This window comes from Trachurus trachurus (assembly GCF_905171665.1).
Source record: "Trachurus trachurus genome assembly, chromosome: 21".
NCBI lineage: Eukaryota > Metazoa > Chordata > Actinopteri > Carangiformes > Carangidae > Trachurus > Trachurus trachurus.
The window spans coordinates 13,706,201-13,730,938 of NC_139899.1; the positions used below are offsets into that span (position 1 = coordinate 13,706,201).

The 24,738-nt window shown below is 39.3% G+C and overlaps 2 protein-coding genes across 2 annotated transcripts; both read right to left on the bottom strand.

The window, feature by feature from the left end:
• Nucleotides 1-8,206: 8,206 nt before the first annotated feature.
• Nucleotides 8,207-15,642, bottom strand: pofut2 (protein O-fucosyltransferase 2). Its single transcript, XM_083996697.1, has 9 exons — nucleotides 15,461-15,642; nucleotides 14,262-14,515; nucleotides 13,835-13,979; nucleotides 13,312-13,422; nucleotides 12,402-12,468; nucleotides 12,044-12,169; nucleotides 11,749-11,929; nucleotides 11,421-11,544; nucleotides 8,207-10,388 (listed from the first exon to the last, which is right to left on the bottom strand). Exons 1-9 carry the CDS (start codon nucleotides 15,634-15,636, stop codon nucleotides 10,235-10,237), a joined length of 1,338 nt encoding a protein of 445 aa, XP_083852823.1. The 5' UTR covers nucleotides 15,637-15,642; the 3' UTR covers nucleotides 8,207-10,234.
• A 3,109-nt stretch (nucleotides 15,643-18,751) lies between these two features.
• LOC311005142 (tubulin alpha chain) lies at nucleotides 18,752-24,482 on the bottom strand. Its single transcript, XM_083997482.1, has 4 exons — nucleotides 24,315-24,482; nucleotides 21,249-21,471; nucleotides 20,736-20,884; nucleotides 18,752-20,580 (listed from the first exon to the last, which is right to left on the bottom strand). The coding sequence occupies exons 1-4, from the start codon at nucleotides 24,315-24,317 to the stop codon at nucleotides 19,606-19,608; spliced, it is 1,350 nt and encodes a 449-aa protein (XP_083853608.1). The 5' UTR covers nucleotides 24,318-24,482; the 3' UTR covers nucleotides 18,752-19,605.
• Between the last annotated feature and the right edge of the window lie 256 nt (nucleotides 24,483-24,738).

A 24,738-nucleotide genomic window follows, 5' to 3' on the forward strand; every position in this document is an offset into this window, starting at 1 on the left:
TTTGGATTTTTTTTGGTGTGTCTTTTTGGACGAAGAAAGTTGGTATCCATTGACAACCATTATATGGACAAATACTGCTGCGCGGACCCCCCCCCCCCGTAACTCAGAGAAGGCACGGAGGACTCTGAAAATTCTCACAGCTCTTAGTTGACATGCGGGTGAGTAGATAATGAGTGAAATTTGAATTATGGGTGAACTAATAATAATAATAATAATAAATTTTATTTAGAAAGTGCCTTTACTATCCCTTTAATCAAAAAAAGTAACTGTTATTACCTTTTCCAGGCCAGTTTTGAACATAGCGGATCAGGCTGATGCCTCCAACGAGCAGTGGATGGACGGTGGAAAGTAAGGCACCGGCTTCAGGGAAGTTGTTCTCGATGACACGCATGGCACTAGAGAAGACCATGAGGGAAAAACATTCAATCCTCAAAGCGAGACTGGACCTGCAGCAAACAGCTGAAAAAACGAATGAACGAGCTGCTCTAAATCTTTACATCTTGGATATTATCAGTTGCAATCTGGGCTAGACCTCATGTTTGAAAGCTGACAACAGTATGATATTTTTAACCTTTAGCCACCACAGGTTCTTTTTATTTTATTTTTTGTACCTCAGGTAAACAAACTGCAGCATATTTAGATCAAAGCAGTCAGTTCCATTCAAATGTTTTAAAGGTGGAAAAACTGCTGCAATTGACACCCCTCATACTTCACTTGCGGCTCTTTAAATCATTGAGACCCACCTGACCTGTTCACTCAAATTCATCATTCCTGGTAGACAATGTACCCTAGCTTTTCTTGAATATTCAAAACAACAGTATAACCTTGTTTTTTTCTGAACTAAACCAAATCAACACTTTCACACAGCTGCTGTTCATTCACTTTGCATTGATCCATCAAGTCCATTACCCCTGTATGTTGGTGAGTAGGGCCTCAGTGCTGCTCAGCGCTTGGTCAATAGAACCATTAGAGAAGAGCTGGGGAAGAATGAGAAGACTCTCCCACACTGTTGTCTGATTTTGCAGCTGCTCAAATAACGTCACCGCCACCCCAGCCAGCGTCACCATCTCGTCTGGTTTTGTCAGCATCAGTTGTGTCAGCACCTGATGACCACAGGAAATGTCAGATAACTGTGAGAGCAGCAGCTTGTGCAACTGTGCATTTACAAAAAATGTTTAAAAGTGAGAGATTAGCAACATCGCGCTGTGCTGATAACAGCAAGGTGACACAGGCAGGTACAAAAACTCTCCTCCGTGGTGTCTGTGTATATGCCTGCAAATAGAGTACACACACATAGTATGTACATGCACATATGGACATACACGCATACCTGGTTGAGTGTGTTGAGAGAGACTTCAAACACTGTGTTGTTGGACTGGCAGAAAGTGACTATGGCGTAGGTGAGCGGGTTGGGTGAGGTTGCGTTTATCATGGGCAGTGTCATGGTGCAAATGGCCCTTTTCACCAGGGTCAGTGACTGCATCATTTCCTTCAAGGTCTCCTGAAAAAGACATTATGTAAAGGGGTTCAGATTATCACAGGCTACAACCCATGCAGTGAAACTATTCATTTGAAATTCAATTAAAACTATGAGATTATCTGAGATTGTTATTTCACGTTAACATTAATGTTCAGTTTAACAACAAGTCATTTCTACAAAGGCTCATAACCTAACATCAACAGAGAGCATCATAATACTTAAAACCATACAAAAGAACACAACATAAAATATCTTTAGAACAATGTATTAGAATGAATAGTTATGCTAGTAGTAGAGTATAATCAATAATAATATTGGCACATTATATGAAATACTACAACTTAATTATATGAAATACTGCAACTTCAACCTATTTCTTGTTTTTTCAGTCTTGAGATTTAGTCACCAAAATCAAGACTTTAGACATTACTTGCTGAGATTTTAAATAACAGCTTACACATTTAGGTTATGGTTAAATATTGATTCAATCTGTTTTTATTTGTCAACTTATTTACTTTTTATTCCTTGATATGGTGGAGCGGTTTTGTGGATAGTGTTTTCATTTTATGTCTGATATAAGTTTAAAGGATATCTTTAATTCAACAAATAGAATCCTATCCAAATCCTAAAACCTTTTGGTCAAAGAAAAAATGTGAATCTGCTGTTAACAATAACTGATGCATAACACACGAAGCACAGTTTGGTACATTTGACTATGGAAAGGTGCAATACCCACCTGATTTTGCAGATAAGTGGCATTGGTGAGAGAGCCATTATTAGGGATTCCTTGGGAAGATGGACCTTCAAAAAACATATTGATATATTGTTGAAAAACATCCTAACTTTACAGCAACACACAGTATTAAAATTCTCATATAGAACAAATGTGACAGTGACAAAAGCCCAAATTGGTTTTGGACAAAATGGACAATGAAGCAGTAGTTGAATATTTTAGGAGATACAGTACGTTTACAGTATTTTACTGTATGCTATTTAGGTACAAAGTTGCCATGAGAATCTATGCTTAGCTTGGCATAAAGACTGGTGGAAATTGGCCAACTGTGTTTTACAATTGTTTTAAAGGAGTTCTACAGATTGCCCATGTTGGAAGATGGAAAAGTGAAACTTTACTGAAGAACATGTTTTCTGCACTTTAGAAAGAAAGAAGGGTCTGTGAAAGAGCATTACATACCCAAAAACTTGCTCAAGACCTCAATCAGTGCTGCAGGATCATCCGCAGGGTCTTGGGGGAAGGAAAAGTTGAAAAAGTCTCGCCCCTCAGCCATGTTTGCCAGTGGAGAACCATTTGGCATGAGGGCCGACCTGTCATACAGAATCAGATGAGGTAATAAATGCATGTAAGTTTTAAAAAGAGCTTACAGAATTTGGCCACAGGGTTATTATCACATGTTTCTCTGGAAAAGTGACAGTCACGTCAGTTAATATTCTTAGCAAAACAGGTGTCACTGTACTGGATAGAAAGATTTGAAAACCTTGAAAGTAGCCTATAACAATAATTGTTTGGGGGAGGGAGCTTTTACTGTGTGCTTGTGGCTCTAACGCATGCATGCCATGTTTGTTTTTAAAATGACAGATTTCCCTGTCCATTGTGGATACATATTAACCTTGGGATAAAAACCTTGGAACAAAGACACTCCATGAGAAAAGCCACGGAGTTACAAAAGCCAGTGGAGCAGAGGTTAGAAGAAGCAGGGGGCAGGCCCTTGCCTCTTTTAAACTGAACAAAAGCTTCACTAAAATTAGCTGTGATGGAAAATTGCAAAACCATCATTCCTAAGTAGTAGGTTGAGGGTTAGACAAACAGGTTTGGCACTAAACCACCTCCCTCAATACAAAAGCACGAGTTACAAAGAGAACAGAAAAATAATTCCACATTATTTCCTGATTTGCTGATGCTGCCTTTTAACACTTCAACCCCAACATGACAAGATATTTGAATGACGCAAACTTAGATAATTATGGCTTCATTAAATTGTAATGGCTCATAATTAGGAAGGTTTTACTTCCCTTCCTCCACAGGGGGAAACCTGTTGTTGGTATATTTCCCTGATCACAGTGACTTATCATCTCATGTGATGTTGCTGTGCTAAGGGGTGTGTCACTCCTTTGCGACTCTAGGGTCTCCTGCACACCCCTAGTACAGTACATTTAAAATGTGGAGGTTTCATGAGGAGATACCGATGCAGTTATTCTTTTTAAAGGTTGCCTTGTACAATCTGGCAGAGGGACAGTCGATGAAAACTAGCTTTTTAAGCTAATTTGGGTGCATTTACTTGTGTTTTTTTATACAATGTTTATTAATGTGCATTGTCCCTTTTCAAATAAACTAAACTGAATCTGAAACTGATGTAAAATAATAGATTAAATGAATATATTGATATATTGATGAATGGGGTTACCTCTGGCTCCCTGAAGATTTCTGCGCAGCTTTGGATGCATTTGGGTCCACCAGGCGTGATTTGTTGTGGCAGCTGCTGTCTGTGTTGCACATGAGCGTCTGGAGGAAGGGGAAGAAGCCTGTGCTGGGTAGGTTTCGGGGTGCCACGTAACCTGAAGGAGACAAAGTGAGAAAAGACAACGTTGTCCCCATTATGAGCATGCTCAAAAATATCAGGTCCAAAATATTCTGAAAGCACAAGAGATCATGCACCTAATTATGTTGAATTTATCAAAAAAAATGTTTTGATTTGTTGTTTGAATGTTATGATTTGTCAAGTTAAGGTGTAGGTTTGAAGCCTAAATATTTAATTCAAGTAAACATCACTGGATTTATGCAGATAATATGCAGATTGTATACAAGTGCCATTAAAACATAAGAAAAAAAATATTACAGAGAGATTAGAGGAAAAACATGAATCAGAAAAACTGTTTGATCATTTAAAGTTTTCAGTACTGTTTAAAATGTGTCTATGTACTAGACCAGTTTATTCACATGAGTCTGACAAGCTGTCGACTGAAAAAGGGATATCGTTCTGTATCATTGCCATTTAGTAACTCATACCTCTTTTGTTTGAAAACAATCTCAGGTAATCCTTGAATTTAGAACAAAAGTAGATAAAAGATTAAACCCACAATCAGGTTGTAGTCAAACGGGTTATGCCATTGTGACCAGGTGAACTGTATGGTACAGCAACTCTGCGGTATTCATTCCCACGTCAGAAAGCAATGTTTTTCATCATGGCATGATAGATTCCTCTTGAGGAGATAGAACAGCCATTTTATCAAGCTTAGTCATCACTCTCATGGAAAACATTCTGAAATCTCAGTCATACTAAATAATTGTGAAGTGCCAAATCATTTATATGCTTGCGCAGCCAGTCACGTTGAATTAATGTGTAGTTTACATATCTGGAAACTATAAAACTCTAACTCATGGGGGTTAAATAAGGAATAAATAAAAAAGGTCTGAATAAACTGCCATTCAAAAAAGGGTATGGAACCCAAGAGGAACAGGATGCAAATGTTACATTTCAGCAATTAAGTATCCACTGTCCAACAGGCAAAAAATAATTTCATAAAAAATAATCATAATACATTTCTATTGGATAATGTACATTAAATAATATAATCATATAACCATGAAAAATGATTTAGTGGCACTAAGAAGCTATGTGAGAGAGAGCAACCTATACATAATTAAACAGTCTGAGCTCCCTTAAGGCTGCAGTGTATTTTCCACCTCTGTACGCCAAGATTCAAGACTGGCATTGCACATTTAGTCAGCCAGATCAGATAGTGAAGATGGTTTTGTTGCCTGTTTTAGGGGTGTGGTCCAGTACTGTGCCTGTGTTCAGCATGTATAGACACAAGCAATACACCAGATAGCACCTTTCAAGGTAGAGAAGGTATTGTTCAGACAGTTTCTATGTGAGAGCACAGTGGGGTTATTAAATTACATGTGAATCGCTGTTTCCATTGAATCTGATCCATCAAAAAAACTGAACAAACAAAAGTGGGTGGGTTAACTGGTCACAGTTCAAACCAGAAGTTTTACTGACAACAATACATACACATTCTTAATTAAATACAGAAGGATGACACACTCTTAAAATGATGACGACGCTGTGATCAACCAGGCGTACTGATAATTGACTGGTTTAAGGTATGTTTTGGAAAAGCAACTCTTTGCAAATTCATCCCTTCTCTCTATTATACATTCCCTCTCTAAACTGTTTTTTTAATCATCTGCAGATAAAATAATGTGCTCCAAGTCAATTGGCTTTAATAACAGGGACTAGCTTGAATATGAAAAACCTGTTCGTGTATTTACTTAGATTGTGTGTGTGTCTGCTATCCTTTAAGGTGCCAAACAGAAAGACCTGTCCTTGTCAAGTCAACAAAGGCACATTTAAAGCCAGCTAAATCTTCTACATGAGTCTTTATGTTTTTTTCTCTATGAAACTATTTCAAATGCTTTCATAGATAGCATCCAAGAAATCTTAACTGTAATAAAAAAAATGTGTTATTTATTTATATTTGCCCTCATAAAGGGTCTTTGGTAGTCCGAGGGCTGCTGATATATACAAAGGCACAGCTATGACACATTTCCAATGTTGTATTGAAAGTATGTTTGCTGTTGATTATGAATACGTTGTATTGCATCATCCTGCTTTCAATCAGTTGTATATAATCTTGGCTTACAAATTCTCAACTTAACACAGACCTGTGTCAAAGCACTTATTTCTATGTGGTTTCACACTTACATGTTTCTCTCACTACTGGAGGAAACTGGTTGCGGGTCACAGCAATGATGATGAAGATGACCAGTGGCCAGATGATGAGAGTCAGGGACCATGCCTATAACCCAACACATCAAAAAACACAAGGTGAAGATTTTATCCAATTTGAAAATAGGGGGTATTTCCTGGGTAAAGTTGGCATCAAATATAGATCCCTATGCCCACATGAAAACAAAACGGTGGTTCCCACTATACTTGAAAGTCACTCACAGGCTGTCTGATGACTTGCAGCCCGTTCTTCCAGAGAAGAAGCCGCAGCTGTTGGAAGAATGCCATTGGTAGAGGAGGCTGGAGTGAAGACAAATGGCAAAATTTAAAAATATTCTATCAACTGACAAACAGTTTAAATTCCTTTATTTATTTATTATTATTATTCATGACCACACATGTACAGGTCGTGGTTTCAGGTAAGCTATGTATCACCACGCTTCCACTGTATTATGCCCATATAATTAAGATTTATACTGTGCTAACGGGAAGGTTACTTTTTCTTTGACAAATGGAAAGCTTTAATTGCTATTGAAGACAATGTGAAATAATTAAAAGGTGCACAACAGCCTCTGAACAAACTATATGTATAGGGGTTTTTAAAGGACATTTTAAGTCTACTACACATTTAGATAATTATTAAAACCTTTTTTCAAATCAAGGTGATGATAATTAGGTCACCTTAACGGTGCACACACATAAAGTTGTCTGAATGATAAAATGTAGTTCTTGATTAATCTGAGCTGGACTTACCAGGCTGTGTCTGTCCTCTCAAATGGTGAAGTTAATTGCTATCTGCCTGGAGCTCTAATGAAGGACATGTTGCTAGGTGGCCCCTAGCAGGATGTCCTTTCCATCAGTCGGTTGTGGGAGAAAAAAATGAAGAAATTCACACTGAAAAACAAAGAGACTGGGAAAAAAAACACTCCTTCACTGATGCAAAGTGAAAAGGCTGAATGCAATGAACAACATTCACCTGCCTGTCCCTCGCCTTCTGCTAATGCGGGGAAGCTCCACCTGTGCTACAGGTTAAATCTGAGAAAGGGTGTGTACTGGAACAAAGGAGGAGCACATGAGTACACACGTACCAGCACTGAAAGTGGTTGGAGGGGTCTTAAAGTGCTTAATCATTCACGTGTTTCAAACTTTCATAATGATATTCAAACACCCATTTTTATATTATTAACTTGCTACAGTCACATCCCAAGGTCATGCATGATTTAAGTTGTCCTGAGGTAATTCCTGATCTGAAATGATAAGACCCTGAGTCCTTATTAATTCTCAAAAGTATAGCTTTAGTTGTTATTCAGGGCAATGCCGTTAAAAATTGGACAAAATGATAAAATCTGTAATTAAGTCTAAAGAAAGGTAGAAAGCATTTTATATCACTTATAAGAAGAACATGGATACAGAGGCATGAGCGTATATAAAGTGTTGTTAGTGCGGTGTGGGTCTCCCGCAGGGAAAAGTCACATCGATATCACGCGAGTGCTCCGAAGGGAGAATTATGTTTTTCCTTTTCCCCTTGGAAGCCCCATATGATCATGTCCATGCCATGAACTCCCTAGATGCCTTATTGTCTTGTGATTACAGTATGTTGAAAGGGCAGCGAGAAATGAAACCTAAGTTACAGGCTACTGATGCAAAAACCAGATAAGATTTTAGTTATGATAGAATAAAGGATAATCAGATTTTTGCAGATTTATTAAAGCTTGATGTGCCAGAGGCTAACATCAGTTTGTCCATCACACTCAAACACAAGTGGATGTTACGTGTGCATTTATGTAGTTGCTGAGTGAAAAGACAGTGTTCTCCACTTTACAACCTGAACATCCTGATAGGGTATGGGCTTTCACTGACAAGACAAATGTCAAAACAGTTTTTTTAAAAAAGACAAAAAAAAAAAAGCAAATAACAAATTATTTGATAGTTACAACATGACAGGTAAAGGTATTATGTTCAGATCTTTCCCATCAACCCACAAAAAGCCAGAAGCCACAGGATTGAGCCACAAAAAGGCACATGTGACATCTGAGACTACTGAGGCATTAAACCTTCCATCATCAAAGTAGTTATACTGGTTTTCCACCTTGATGATGTGTGCACACAAAATATCTTGGTATTGGTAAACACAACACAGAAGCATATTCCTTTGGCTCACAGTCCGAAATGGCTCTGAAGTGAACTGCAGTGTTTTGAAATGCAAATACATCCAACCAAGATATAATACATTATGTTTTTTAAGATATTTGAGCGCTTCAGGTATATGCCAACATGGGACATGTTCTCTAACCACTCGACCACTGAGCGGCCCCAGACATGATATCATCTGACAAACATCACGTGGAATTATTCACATCAAATCAAATTTCATCTGATTATCTGGGTAACATGTGAAAAACAAGACCATAAACAACACAAACTCCTATTTTATGCCATGTCCAAAATGCTGCTTGAAATTGTTTTTATTTGACACCAAATCAATCACACAACTACCATAAAAACTGTCACGTTTGCATTTTCAGGAATGGAAAACAGGTGTGTTGCGTGTTGGCAGCTTGATGGCTGACTGTAGTGCTGGAAACTAAGACCACAGTGGTTTCCATGTGTAATTCCTTCCATTGGTAGCATCATCAGTAATAATACTGTAACAATATAAATATACCAAATACACAGGCGTGGTTTGAAATGAAGATGCCGAGAATTAAGCAGTACTAAAATTCAAATACCTGTTTTTCAGTCATATTTTCCTTCTTTTTCAACATATGTAACACAGTAACACAATCTCATAAAACAAATATTAATACTGCTGTATAAAAATATGAAATAAGGGAGGAAAGCTGTTCAACACAAATACTGAAATACTGTGATAAAAGATTGGAAATGCATCTCTATTCAACAAATCCTGAGCTGATCATTAGGTTTGGTCTGGCCCTCTATTTTGAAGGTGTCTGTGGGGTTTTTAACCACTAGTAGTGCTATTACAGTGTTTTTTCTTCAGTCCCCCTTTGTTTGGACCAAGGCAGAAGGATGCATATGTCTGGCATAGTCATCTCTCAACAGTCAGTATTCCACTGATGAACAGACAGTGGCAGTAATGCACCAATTTCATATCTATTCTTAAAAAATATAATTAAAGGGACAACAAGGAGTTTGTATTTGGTTATAAAAAAGTCTCACATTAATGTGGATGAATCTACGCTACCCACACTTGTTAATGGCTCTATTTTCGATAAATATATCGTTTTGTCTCTATCGTTATTTTGTTATTATAATTAATGGTGGAAATGCTGAGCGAGCCGACCAGCGTTTCCTTACTTTCGGTTTCGCGGACGCTGCCCGGCGAGTCATGAGAATAACGCAGCCGAATCGCCGTTTATGGTCACAAGTACGACAGTATCTGATCGTCTTCGAACCTCTGACTTTCATTCTTGATGAATGAAAACATTCTTGGCAAGACGTCCGTCTTGCGCCGGTCCAAGAATTTCACCGTGTGCGCGGAGGCTCATGGTAAATGTAGTATGAAAACACTTCGTTTCCAAAACTCCTCGTTGTCCCTTTAAGTTTATATGATGGACATCAACACTGAACAGCAATGGACCTTATCATTTCAACCTCATGAAATACTAAACAGAGAATGCTCCCACACAACAGTGCCTGCTGCTGTCATTGCTATAAGACACCAGTTGTACTGGTTTTAGTAACAAACACTAGAAATTGTTGCAAACACCAGTGTGTCAGGGAGGAAACCACATTCAACATACACCCTAAAAAAGATATGACAATTTAATTGTTTAGTACAGTAATTCATGTTTGGCAGCTAAGTCTTGGCCTTTAGAACTTAAGTCACAGTGGTCATTACAGACCTGATTGCACAACTCTGAAACCATAGAAAATACACCATAAAACAGTGATAGTATCTTCCCATTATATTCCATACAAATAAATGTCACTTTTAACACAGCTTTTTGGCACTTGTGTGTCTCAGGTAAGTCAAGAGGTCACATCAATAAACAATTTTCCAGTGTGTGGGCTGTTCGCATTCTTTCTCATTGTCTCCACAGAAACGATTGTATGTAGTTTTGGGGTCAAAACCCAGGATCTCCCTCTCTTCATGGATCCGAAAAGAGAAGGTAGACACAGATGTTCCAATGAAAAATCTGAAAATCAAATTGATTTTTTTCTTTAATTGGTAAGGTATATATAAAAAAGCATACCGTGGAAAATGACATGAGCACATGACAGACCACGAGAGTAACATGAACTTCATGAACTGGTTATTCAAGTCAAAAGGCACGGGAAATAGTGACAAGGCTGCTAAAATATTTCAGTTACCCAGCGCTGAAAATTGTTATGTGACAAAAATGGTGGCAGTGCAAGTGATCGAATATACATATACATATTATATATATATATACGTATATATATATATATATATATATTATAACTATCAACATGATAGCACTCAAAGAGTTCACAGCTATTCTGGCAACTCTTTGAGGCTGATAAGAATATCATTATTTATGATCAACCATACAAATTCATTTGACCTGCTGTTAACCAGAAAACTTCACAGGGTACCTTGAATGCATAATATGTATCAAGAAGTGTGTACCATGTACTAAGTTTAATATCTCTGAATAAATTCAAGACAAAGACTAAACTGGATTTTGACTGTTTCTACTTTAAAATTAAATTTAGAATGAAAGTTAGAAGAGACAGAAAGGTTCAAACCCAGTTTGGCCCTGCAGAGACTAGGCCCATGTTGCACATGCTTTTATCAGGTGAGCTCCGACAGCCACCACAACACAGACTATTTCTTCTTTCTCTTTCATACAGCTCACAGCCTCCATCTGTGATCCATAACAGCTCAACTTGTATTTACTTCAAACTCAATAACATAGGACTTTTATTACAGACAGGTCTTTATGTCTCTCTCAGTTTAATATGTTGATCATGCCATGTTGATTAGTACGAAGCCTCCTTACCAAAGACTTCCCTTCCACTCTCCCACCCTCCCTCCCACTCTGCTCTGTGCATCCTATGTTTACATATAAATAAAGGCAGTGCATTTGCTTTAGTAATGGGAAGGCTCAGTGTACTGTAGATGATATAACATCACTCAATCATTGCAAGAAAAAAAAAGAAACATGTTATGGATACAGGCAACAAAACCATGAGGACTAATTTACCTTGCATGAGCACATATCCATTGGTCAATGATGGCAATGCCCCCGTCTTTAAAGAGCTCCAGGTCTTCTGTGGATGATTCAAACCGCACCATGTCCGGCAGCAGCTTTTTCAACTCCTTTAATTCTACAAGATTGTACGAAACAGAATTATATAGTCACTAGAAGTTTATGGATGTACTACTACTATTCGCTAATATTATTGCTAACACTTGGTCATAATCATTATCATTACAGCACATTCGATTTTTATCTGATTGTGTCAGTTCCTTGTAAAAGGGTTTTGGACCACTTTTTTTTTTTTCTACATAAGCACAAAGAGACAAATTACCTTCTTCATCTGCATCTGTTGCAACAAACACCTTTTCAAGTTTGTGCTTCTTCATCAAGCTGGAAATTTTTTTCACTGCCCCCTTGAGGCTAGGTACGTCCTCTCTGTGACCCCAGATAAAGTCCTTCCTGCGCAGGTGGACCCCCAGATATGGACCGCCTTTAGCTGAGCCCAGCTTGGCCTGAAGAAACAGAAATGCAAAACCCCCAAACCCAGTTCAAAACTGATCATCATAAACATGTTAAATGGAAACATCAGCACAACCACAGTCATATAGTCAGACACACTGGCTCACTTTCATGCGAGTCCAGTCCTCACTGTAAATGGTGTGGTCTCTGTCATCTGAAGAGTTCAGGTATTTTGCTCTGAAGTCATCTCCTATGAGTCGCAGATGCTTGGCAAAGACCATGCTGCGGCGGGTCTAAGTTGGACACAAACAGTTGTAGAGATTCCTACATCAGTTCAAGGACAAGACAGTGTTGTTTAAACGCTTGGCTTAAAAGTACAAATATCCATTTCCAAATTGCAAGTTATTTTATCTCAGAATAACATAAGGATAGCACTACATGAGGTGTGTTACGCAACACCTGACACAATTATTTCTAACACAATTATTAGTTATGAGTATGACAGTTGTCAATTACGTGACTTACATCCCAGTAATCCTTTCCAGCATAGTGATCGTGAAGGAGTGTCTCGGCTCGGTCAAGCATTACGGATCTGCAAATAGCAGCACACACACAAGTTTCTTCCTGTCAGTGTCCCCGAAATCTGAGTTTTTCACACTTACTGTATATAACAATGAAGCTTGATCATCTTTCAGCTTTTTGCAAGATCAAGACATCAAGTGATTTATAGAGGGTTTTAAGATAAGGCTTAATTAACTATGAACTGATAATTTTGAACATGTATGATCAATTTTGTACCTGCACTGTGTGTTATGACATTTACTTTCATGGCATTGCTACATGTATCAATGGATGTACGTACTGTATATATTATATTATCTGATCTCTCTCTCTTCAATAAACCTTACAACACAATATTTAATTTATAAAAGCATACTCAATTTTCAAACAGATGTACAAACAAAGCATTGAGAGATATGTTAGCAAATTATGGTTCAATACATTGGCTGGAGATTTTAGAATTACTACAAAACAATCCAGTTGAATGACTAAATGTGTGCACATAAATGGGTGCATATGCTTAGTGTCTGAGATTCTACTTTTCCTGATCACCTTTTTTTGATCAAAAGCCTCAAGTCTTTTTCAAAACCTCCCAAATACAGTATGTAGCCAAAATGTTCAAAAATTCCAGGATGACCATTTCAAGAATTAGATACCATGTCAAACCAAACATGACTGGCAAATAGGATAGACAGTGTTTCATAATAATCATCAAGCTCAACAGAACAAAATATCACCACATAATTCAAAAATAATAATACTGATTTATGTACCAGAGACATATTTTACCAGCCACTGCTGATTGTCAAGACTCACTATACAGTGTGTGTATAGTCGGTGCAGTTTACGTTGACATGCTGTTCTATAGACTCACGTCACCGTGATGTTTTTCTGAAGGACTGGGGCCATGATGGAGGCGTGGCCTTGGGCTGATATACAACTCACATTTCGAGCTCTTGTTTCCTCATAGCCCCAAAACCAGCCCCTTCGAAAAAACACAGACAGACAAGAGAAATGAAACAGTTGACGATGGATGGAGAATAGAGAGATGTATGTGCAGAAAAGAAAAAGGCAAATACATTTAATACAGAATAAATATTAACATGATCAATCACTGTTTGAGAAGGTGTATTCAGTCATCCGGCTGCAGTTATGATTCAATTTCTATGGCACTTCTTTGGCACTGTCATATATCTGTTCAAGGTAATAACAATAAATTGCGTATGTGGTTTTCTAAGGAAAATGAACTGAGACAGGATGAAAAAAAAATCTTTGATTTTAAACTCAAATAATTAGCACACAAATACACTGCGCTGACCTCTGCATTCTTGGATTCAAGCAGTTAAAATTTGTGTTTTAAATTATTATTGTGAGTTTTGTGCAACGTATTGATTTACCTGTAGTAGCCCTGTTTGTCTTTGGAGTACATCGACTTCTCAATGCACGGCCGCTCATCAACTTTTTCCTCCCATTTTCCATCAGTCCATCCCTCAGCATAGCTTTGTAGCACGAGAACCTGGTCTATGAATGGGCCTCCATTCTCTAGAGAGGGATAGGGAATAACAAAAAGAGGAATAAAACACACTTGACAGAGTGTTTGGCTAAAACAAACCCAATAAACATAGACTGTGAAGGGGCATTCTGTTTTAACAGCTGATTAAAAAGTGGGGCGCCTGCTTTGTTAAATGCAACAACTGCGAAAGTATAAAATTAATAAACCATGTTCAGGTTATTTATAAATCATATAGAGAAAAGGAGGTTCCAGGAGGTCCACAAGTCAAAATGTAACAAGCCTAGCCAAAGTCACCAAAAGACAACGCTCACCTGCAATGAATTCCTCATATTCAATGACGGGCACATTGGCCTGCAGGCTGGTGAGGCTGAAGAATTCCCCCCAGGGGATGCGGATCTGGTGGATATTGGGGCTCTGCCAGTGGTAGAGGCGACCCCAAGGGGGAAGCACCAATACCCAGTCATCTCCCTCCTTTCTCAAAGTCTTCACAAGGGAGGCCATGCGGATATACACATCCCTTCTGAGGTTAAAACCCTCTGGAGGATTCACGTCATACAACAAGTACCTGAGATGCCAAGAGAGGACATGAGAACTTGAGGTTTGAAGAAGCTCTGATTGGAAAAAGGTAACAGCATCAAACTTGACACATTCAGCAGAAAAGCGACTCCACTTGGAATTAAAATGTTTAAAATGTATTATTTATTATTATTCATATAACAAAAGCAAGGTAGTAAGCATTTTGCTGTACATATCCTTCAGTGAAAAGATCCAGTTGAATTGCATCATGTAACTGAGTAATGTTACATGTTGTAACAATAAGTAACTAACTCACCCTTAAGCCGGTGCATATTCTCATTTGTCCAGGTCATAGTATTTCAAAGGAGGTTAAATCGAAAGCAACTCACCGTTCTTACTTCTTCTGACACAATAATGAATCACATTCCCTAACTAGAGGTGAGTTTGTATACGAATTCCGTTCAAACATGACTTCTCGATAACTACTATGTTGGATCTGATCAGATAAATTTACATCAGAACAGCCCTGCTCGCCGTGATGATGCTGAGTTTGTTTCAGTTAGCAACAACGTCGACGCTACATCTACGCAGTAAAGGGGAGACCGTTACATTACGTGGTGCTTATACTCAAACATCTATCCGCCGAACTTCACCTCGATACATCAACGTTTGGTAACTCTCGTTTGGTTATAAGTCTGCAAAGATGTGTCATTGATGAGAGGAGGAATTCATTAAATTAACAACTTTTAGATCGGAGTGAGGCACATTTTGCGGTATCACCAAGACTAGAGGGTTTAAAACAAGTGTGCATGTTTGGAAAATGAAACAGAACTACAGGACTAAAGGGCAGGAGTACATACGTAGTTACTGTAAAAAATAAACATGCCACCACAGTCGCTAAAGACAAAGATAAATAACGTTACCTAGTACTAATTTCACGTTAGCATGACTAACGTTAGCTAACAGTCGCGTAGCTACAGATGTGTAACCTCACCGTAAATCCCTGGCAGCGGCGACGGGTACAGCCGTCGTGTAGCTTGCACTGAACACATTGTCTGTCGCTACTGCTTCAAACAGCGCAAAAAAAGCGAAAATGTACAAACAGACTGCGGCCAAAGAATGGCTGGAAACAAGGAATATCACTGGTGTGTGCACCGCTCGGTTCGCCATATTTCCTCAGAGCCACGCACTTCCGGAAGGGTGAAAAGCGTCGGTGCTGTTACCAGGCAACCAGCAATGGGGAAAAGCTTTTCGGATTTCTTTCTTTCTTTCTTTCTTTCTTTCTTTGATTTGTGCATTTACATATCAAATACTCTTTTCACTTCCGTTTGAGCAGATCCAAGAGAGTTAATGAAATGTGTACGAATTACTCGAAAATAAGGAACAAAAAGCACAAGAGAATGGTTACTGTTATGATAATAACAATTTGAGATAGAAACGAATGAGGCACTTCAATAGAGGCATGTGCTATTTTGTCCTTCAGTGCCCTAAAAAATTGACATAGCCTAGTCAAAGTGAGGTTGTTACTGTCCTTAAAATGTTAAAATTGAACTAATAACTTTATTTTGCAGATACCAGCCTCAGCCTATCATGTCTTCTCAGAAATGAAATATTTTTATGATCTCTGACAATCCTAATCAGTTCACCTAGCCCAAGTGAATGTTGTCCAAGTTAACATAAGATAGTCCAACGTCTCATAGCCCACTGAAGATATTCCCGGAGCAAGTTGAGATTGACCCAGACAATTCTACCCTCCCTTTACTGTAAACAAAGGTAGCCTATAATGGGTGGTGTCCAAGACACTTGAGATGATGCTATCAAGGTTTGATTAGATTTAGGCTACAGGAAGCATTAATTACATAGGCTATACGTCTGTTTACTTTACTGTCATACTGAACCTGTTTCTGCAAAAGTTGAACTGGAAACAGATCACAACTAATGTTGTCTCAATGTGTAGCTACTAGGAACAGCATGCTGATGGATTAAGTAGATAGATTTGCCTGTCTGTTTACCAATCCACCCCCAAGATGGCAATTAAAGTATATCAGGGAATTTTATTTTGAGAAACAGTTCAACTTTAAGTCAGTATTCGAATTTCCAGTTGTTTATGTAGCCTATCCAGATGCCTAGTGCAGATTGCAGATTTGATGACTTAATTGTAGGTGACTGTGAGCTATAGTAGCCTAGCCTAACGGTTGTTAACATTTCAATGCCATAATGTGTTTACAGTAGCCTATGATGTTTGTGGTATGTATTTTGTGGTTTTCATATGGGTAGCTAACTGAAAAAAGGTAAAGTTATCTCATGGTCATCATCAGGAGACAGGGTAGGCTACGTAAGGAAGCCGACAAGTTGAGTAGCCTACGCGTTGCTCAAACGTTGGGAAAATCCAGGTGGGTAGGCCTTATCAAGATGGCCCATTACAAGCACCAATGATATGAAATGTAGGACACTTTACTGTCATGGTCACCTGTACCGCCACCTTGTTTGTGAACCTGTGTGTGGATTTATAAAAGCTGTAGCATGTAAGTGAGCTATATTTTCTTCTGCTATAGCTAGATATTTTCACATCTAACAAGCATTTCCAAAAATTAGTTAGCAGGGGCCTTCTCAAACATTAGTTGTCCGTTTGATCGGGAGATATTGTGCCTATTGTTAAATTCTTCAGCATGCAGCATGCATATTTCAATAGCCTACTCCCTGTTCAGTAATGCGAACAAAGGTAAAATGGGTGTGGTGTCCAAAACAGTTGAGATGAAGCAACCTAACAATGTTTTATAAGACCTTTTGTGTGTGAATGACAACAGATCTTGACTCTTGGTCATGTTGGACACAGGCCAGCTCCAAGAAAGAAAGAAAGAAAGGTGCAAGAAGCATCAGTGAAAGACGTACTGAAGACACCAGCCTGTGGATCCTGCTGGTCTCTTCAACAGAGACAGTCTGTTCTCTTTTTGCGCCTCAAGGGGCAAAGGTGTCTCCAACAACCAAGAAAGGGAACCACTGATTGGAATATGAAGAAAGTCCTTGAAGCCTGTGAGGTTGTGGTACAGGCTTGGGATGGTTTCCCTCAGTAATGTGATTCAGGTGCTCCAAAGTGGTTGGTTCCTCACATTGGTCATCTTTATCCACATGGCAGTACAACACCAGCTGGAAGAAAAATGTTTGGATTGGACCAATTAAAGACTTGATTAATAAATCTCAACAGCTTCACAGCTGACCTTATAGAGCATAAACATACATAAAAAATCGGACTTCATTCAAGATTTATCTGGTTTAAGCCCAGCATGAATCATGGAGATTTCTATCTGTAAAACTCAAAAACACAAGTTTATCTCAATCACTGTGTCACATGCACATGCAGTAAATCACTCACCTGTGATCATTTTACTTTTAAACAACAGGTTTAATTCAGCTCCAATAAGCTATTTTGAAACTCTAATAACTAACGTAGGCCTATACGATTTGATTTAGTTTGACATAAGCTGTGGTCAACTGTTATACAGTATCATCACCATCCAGACTGAAGACACCGAGGCTCAGCAGATGTGTTCCACGGATGAACCAATGGCAGGCCATGTTGTTCTCAATGCAACGTCTGCTTTTCACTTCAGATGTGATTATTCAAGCACTGTTTTTTTTATATCACTTTTCAGGTGAAACGACCCCCAAGGTTGGCTAAGCTCTTGTCACTCAGCGTCCAGGTGCAGAATGAGATCAGAGAAGTGTGGGGATCTGCTTTTATAGGCCGCTGAAAATGTCACTCCTCATTACCATGACCATCTCTTCAAAAAAAATTTTTTTTTTTTCCTTTTGTTGTTGTACTTTTTTTTTTTTTCATTTGAATCAAATCGTGAGATGAAATTACACTTACTTTAAATCAAAGCCTGTAAATTTCTTTAATATAAGGAATAGACTAACTATTCTAAAGTTACTATGATTGTTGTTGTTACTGAAGGCATAGGCAGAAGTTTGGATGATGTAAAAATAGCAAAAGTATAGTACTACTAAAATGTACGAAGAGTTGAGAAAACAAAGCCAAAGGGGCTACAGCTGAAACCCTTAGTAATGTGTGGTCATGGTCATATATTTTTTAAGATGACTGAAAATTAAGCATTCAGCTCAACAATACACTGACTATTAGGAAACCAAATGGCTCAGTGTCATAATCATGTTGACACACTATAGATTCATTGGTCGGCTAAATTTCCCATTGCCTTATACCTTACAATTATAAAGTTTATCACACAAGTACAATATCCAACTTTACATGGGGAAAATAAAGGCAAACAGAGCACAGTGTGTGGGATCAAACAATGTAATACAAAACAAACTGTAACGATCAAATACAGAAATTTGCATAGTCATAGCTGAACATGGACTCAAAGAAATGTGCTCATCCGAGGTTTCAAGGAAGTCATTCAGAGGTGAAAACCCAATAATGGTAAGGATTACAGGAATTTAATCTTCCTTGCATAATAGTAAAAGTGACTCCAGCACCAGAGTTCATGCAAAACACATGTTTAATAGCATTATAAATAATTTATATGTTTTAGAAAGAGATCGGTCATTGTCAGATAGAAAAGGTCTATCAGTGTAAAAGCTGCTCTATGAGTTGGGTTTTACTGGACTCTAGTGGCTGAACAATAAAACTGCAAGCAAAAATAACATTCCTACAGGGTTTAGTGAGGGAGAAGGCACAACAATAGCTGGACATTTCAAATGTTATGTACTACAAACAGTGAGATTGAAATTGGGGGGTGCAACATCTGATTGAAGTGAGCTAATTGTATCACAAATGGTTTTGTCTTATTGCTAAGTCAAAAAATAAACACTAAGCAGCATTTTGCAGGGAATATTTAATGAACAACAATACTTTTCAAACATAAAATTATCTTACATGGTGTTTTATACTTTAAGTTAAATGGGTAGAAATTGACAAAAAAGCTGTCAAAAGTAAGAATTTCCATGGCACCACAAAAAACTTCGTCAGATTTTAAAACTGAAGGTAAGTTTTAACATGAGAAGGCAACAAAAAGCAGTATTCTGAAAAATTGAATATGAGCGTGCATTTATTTCTGTTAATAAATAACTAACAAATTTTGTCCCTGAAAATAATTGGCAAATTACAGCTAAACCTGTCTAATATTCTTCTCCTTCCTCATCTTCTTCAAATGAGTCGATCCCCACCTCTTCATAATCCTTCTCCAGGGCAGCCATATCTTCTCTGGCCTCTGAGAACTCTCCTTCTTCCATGCCCTCCCCAACATACCAATGGACAAAAGCCCTCTTGGCGTACATCAGGTCAAACTTGTGGTCAAGACGGGCCCAGGCCTCAGCGATGGCCGTGGTGTTGCTCAGCATGCACACAGCCCTCTGCACCTTGGCCAAGTCTCCACCAGGAACCACAGTGGGAGGCTGATAGTTGATGCCAACCTTGAAGCCTGTGGGGCACCAGTCCACAAACTGGATGCTGCGCTTGGTCTTAATAGCTGCAATGGCCACGTTGACATCTTTGGGCACCACATCACCACGATACAGCAGACAGCAGGCCATGTATTTACCATGACGTGGATCACACTTCACCATCTGATTGGCTGGCTCAAAGCAGGAATTAGTGATCTCAGCAACAGACAGCTGCTCGTGGTAGGCTTTCTCAGCAGAGATGACTGGGGCATAGGTGGCCAGAGGGAAGTGGATACGAGGGTAGGGCACCAAGTTGGTCTGGAACTCTGTCAGGTCGACATTCAGGGCTCCATCAAAGCGAAGTGAGGCTGTGATTGAAGACACAATCTGGCTGATGAGGCGGTTGAGGTTGGTGTAGGATGGGCGTTCAATGTCAAGGTTTCTGCGGCAGATGTCGTATATGGCCTCATTGTCCACCATGAAGGCACAGTCAGAGTGCTCCAGGGTGGTGTGGGTGGTCAGGATGGAGTTGTAAGGCTCCACAACTGCTGTGGAAACCTGGGGAGCTGGGTAGATGGCAAACTCAAGCTTGGACTTTTTGCCAAAGTCCACAGAGAGTCTCTCCATTAGTAGGGAGGTGAAACCTGAGCCAGTGCCTCCACCGAAGCTATGGAAGACCAGGAAGCCTTGAAGGCCAGTGCACTGATCGGCCTACAGGTTAAAAGAAATCATTTCAAACACTTGCATAAGAAAAACACAAACAGATTTTTATAATTTCTGTACTTTCTCAAAATGTTTTAATGGGTATTATAACAATGGTGTCCTGTAGGGTAATAGTTTGTTTGAGAGGGGGTGCGCATAATTACCAGCTTACGGATCCTGTCCAAGACAGAGTCAATTATCTCTTTGCCGATGGTGTAGTGTCCACGAGCATAATTGTTTGCTGCATCTTCCTTTCCTGAGATCAGCTGCTCAGGGTGAAAGAGCTGGCGGTATGTTCCTGTGCGCACCTCATCTGGAAAATTGAAAACAAAAGCATTGGAAAAGTTGGAAAACATACTCAAGGGCTGGATTTAAGAATATGCTAGCTCCAACAAGTTTGCAAGGGTATGCTCTGATGAAGGTCGTCTGAGACCGAAAGCTTAGCTTTAAAGTGAGATTGCATAGATCTAAGTGTGCGGAGATCTCTTTCTTCAGCTCCAACAAGTTAAAAGTTGTAGATGACCACCTCCTCTTCAGGCTGAGTTCCAAGGCCTTTTATGATTGTTATAGATTTTCTCTCAATGTTCACTCAAAATTGACATCATGCAATGGTGGAACTACATGAAGTCATTCTTGCTTGCCAGATAAGACAAGCTCCACCCAGTAGCACTACTGACCAATGACAGTGGGCTCCAGGTCAACAAAGATGGCTCTGGGGACGTACTTCCCAGCTCCAGTCTCACTGAAGAAAGTGGTGAAGGAGTCATCATGACCTCCCACCGGCTTTTTGTTGGGCATCTGGCCATCCGGCTGGATGCCGTGCTCAAGACAGTAGAGCTCCCAGCAGGTGTTCCCCATCTGGACGCCTGCCTGGCCGACATGGACAGAGATGCATTCACGCTAGAAGAGAAGAGGAAAAGAAATTGAAAAAGGGACAAAAGAAGGAAGAGAAATGCTACTGTAGGAGAGCTTTATGGTGTTGTGACTTAAGACTTGATTTAAATGCCAAAGTGTTCATGAACAAGCACGATTTTAAACATACAACTTCAGTTGCTGGTGTCATTTAGGAACTATGCCACTAGGTGGAAGCAAATACATTGTATGTAGAATGAGGGTTGAAGCTTTGCTTTGCTGCAGCTGTCAGTGGATCTCATGTAACTATGAGCAAATCACATGAACAAAAACTACACTAAGCATTTTACATTTAGGCTATGAAGATGACCTGTAAAAAAAAAAAAAAAAAAAAAAAAAAAAGATAGCCTACCTCAAGTCAGATTTTACATAATGCAACTGTGTCAGCAAAACAATTAATTGTAATATAAACCAGAAAAGGCAAGAAAATCTCTTTTTTTCCCCTTTAGGATCTAAACTAGGATGAGGTGTTTGTTTATTTAATAAATGACCATTTAATAAATGAACAAGCAGAGTTTAACAACCTCATTTCATCTCACTTCAATGAAAAGTGACACATTTTCACATTGGGTGGATTTCCACCTTGGTTCATGTCAGGCTGCTATTTTTAACCCTCGCCCCAACTTCCCCCTTCTCAGTGATCAGACAGATGAGGAAAGGCGCTGGGGGGCTGTGGGATGAGGGGGTCAGCGGGGGGGATTTTTTTTTTCAATGTCTGCTAAATCTAACTAAATTCATCAACAAGGATTTTCAGATGTCCTTCCCCCTCCCAACAAGACTGGACTAGGTTTCCAGGTTAGCAGAGCTCTGTCAGCTGCTATTTTGGGTTCCTCATGTTAACCTGACACCAAGCAGTACAAGCTGAGTGTTTCAGTAAACACTGACCAGCAGTCTGCTGACAGTCATCTGCAATGTGCAAATGATTTCTTCATTATTAAAGCTAAAGGTGATAAAGACACAAGCTGCTGATATTTTATGTGAAAACAATTGTTTTAGGCTACTTGATGGTGAGATGTTGTTCTGTAAATGGCCCAAATGCAGAGCTCAACTAAAATACAAACTACTCTCAGCCTTTTTTCTCTCACTTAATCCTGTCAGGGTGTGTCTGTGTGTCTGTACATGACATGGGCATTTAACATGGGCATGTCTCAAGCGTCATCACATGGAGCTGAGAATCCTGTTTTGCTAGTGACAAAAACTATGAAGAGACATAAAAACACTCGATTCAGACAGACAAGAGAGAGGAAAAGTGAATGAGGTGGAGAAAAAGAGAACAATCAATTTGTTAAAAGCCTTTTCAGGTCAGCAAACACGGGAACAGAGATCCCTAAATAGCCCATCATCACAGACTCACAGTACATTCTGCCTCTGAAACAGAAAATAGACGTAATGTTCGACAACGTGAGGAGAGATAATAATGTCCAGGCCCAAACTCCCACATACTCACTAATGACGCACTATATTGTGTTCTAGATTTACTTATATGAAAACATGCTTTTAGGTATTTTTGCAGTTTATTGAAACTAAAGTAAAAACAGTTTTCAGATCCTCAGTTCAGTACTTTGTAGAAACTCCTTTGGCAGCTTCAAATCTTCTTGGGTAAGCCATTATGAGGCAAACCAAGTGGATGACTGTTGTGACCATCCTTTGACCTATCTCCTCCTGACCTCTCCCTCTCCCTTTAGCCAAAACAAAAACCTGGAGTGCAACATGCAGGTCAGACCTGACAGGACTGGGCCCACATTTTCACACAAGTGACCAGCTATTCTGACATTTGATGAGCACATTCTTGCTCCCAAGGTGAGATTCTCTGTTAAATTTAGCAACAGGTTTCTTATGCTGAAACTTAACCTGTGCCTAATTGTGTAATCTTGTAGGATCAATGACTAGTTGTACACAATAAAGAGATGGATTGAAACTATTTGATCAAGGCGGGTACACGGTAGTAGTAGTGTACTTTATTAGCAGTATGACAGCGCTGACAAGCTGTGTTTACAGTGCAAAGTAAACAAAATAAAAGGGTTGTGTGTTCTAGTTCAGTTCCTGGTACTAAAACATAGGCTATAGACCAAAAACTAAAAATCTACTGAGTCAAACTTTGTTTCATTTGGTAGGTGTAGTCACTGGTCCCATTTCACTAAAAATAACAAAAACCTTTGCTTTCTGCAGCGTGGAGACAAATCTGGCCCAAATGGCACACATGGTAGACTTCTACAAATACAGTCCCTCAACCACACAACGGCTGTTTGAATTTGGAGGGAAAAAATATTCCCTGCTCTGCTCAAATACTCCCCTTGTTTGAATCTGAAGTGACTTGTTGATAGTTTTACGTGAGACACACCCAAATTCCTTACCAGCATACATAGACCTACACACACACACACACACACAACCTCATACTGTAAGCCTATATGACAAGGTATTAGAAATAGTAACATGCTATTTCTGAGTAACACTGCCATTTAATCTAATCTGAAAATATGCATGTTCAACTTCTGACACAATAAATAGGCTACAAAATAAATCACACTGTAGTCTACTATCTAACTTTCCTCTGCTGATGTGTTGGAAATGTTCATCTCCAGCTGCTCACTCAGGCCCACAGCTCAGCTTTACTGCCAGTCACTGAGTGAAACATCTATTTCTGACACAGAGAGCTGCTGCTCCACGAGGGCACAGAGGCAGCACTCTCTTTAATCTGGGACATCGATCAAACACATTTAATATGCATTGACGTGCGTTAGAATAAAGGAAGGTAGAGGACAAAACAAACGCAACTTTGTCGTCGAGTTTGTCCCTACAATCAGTAGCCTACAATGAACGACACTAACCATTGTAGTTTGTTGGTAGAATGTCCTTCAGGAGAAAAACAGCGGGTGGTGGAAGTTTCCTGTAGCCTCTCACAGCGGCCGTCAATGTGGTCCGGGTGAGTAAGTAATGCCAGGTGGGCGAGGAGCTGTCACGCTATATTCAACTGCAAACCACTCCCACCTGTCTCTCTGACGGGGACGCGCATTGTGAGCGCGCAGACTGGCGTTGCAGGGTTGATTGTGATTGCAACACAGTAGCTATTTCATGTTTGTGTGGCTTTATTTTCTGGCAAAGTGCCAGTGTTTGTTATTAGCGTTTAGGCTACCTACTCAAGTAAACACAGCTCTAGCACTGTAGAGTAATGGCGAAAGTCTGTTTTAGGGTAGGTTAGTCTGTGTGATGTGTAGCAGAAGGAACTATCAGTTACAATGTAGTTTAATTTAA

What these genes read in the sequence shown, in the direction of transcription:
- LOC311005142 (XM_083997482.1), bottom strand. An exon ending in CCTGGAGCCCACTGTCATTG is followed by an intron (nt 20,885 to 21,248) that starts GTCAGTAGTGCT and finishes TCAATTTTCCAG; the next exon opens with ATGAGGTGCGCACAGGAACA. An exon ending in TGGACAGGATCCGTAAGCTG is followed by an intron (nt 20,581 to 20,735) that starts GTAATTATGCGC and finishes TTTAACCTGTAG; the next exon opens with GCCGATCAGTGCACTGGCCT.
- pofut2 (XM_083996697.1), bottom strand. Translation starts at nt 15,636, where the DNA reads ATGGCGAACCGAGCGGTGCACACACCAGTGATATTCCTTGTTTCCAGC. An exon ending in AGGACTGGACTCGCATGAAA is followed by an intron (nt 11,930 to 12,043) that starts GTGAGCCAGTGT and finishes CTGTTTCTTCAG; the next exon opens with GCCAAGCTGGGCTCAGCTAA. An exon ending in AACAGATGCAGATGAAGAAG is followed by an intron (nt 11,545 to 11,748) that starts GTAATTTGTCTC and finishes ACAATCTTGTAG; the next exon opens with AATTAAAGGAGTTGAAAAAG.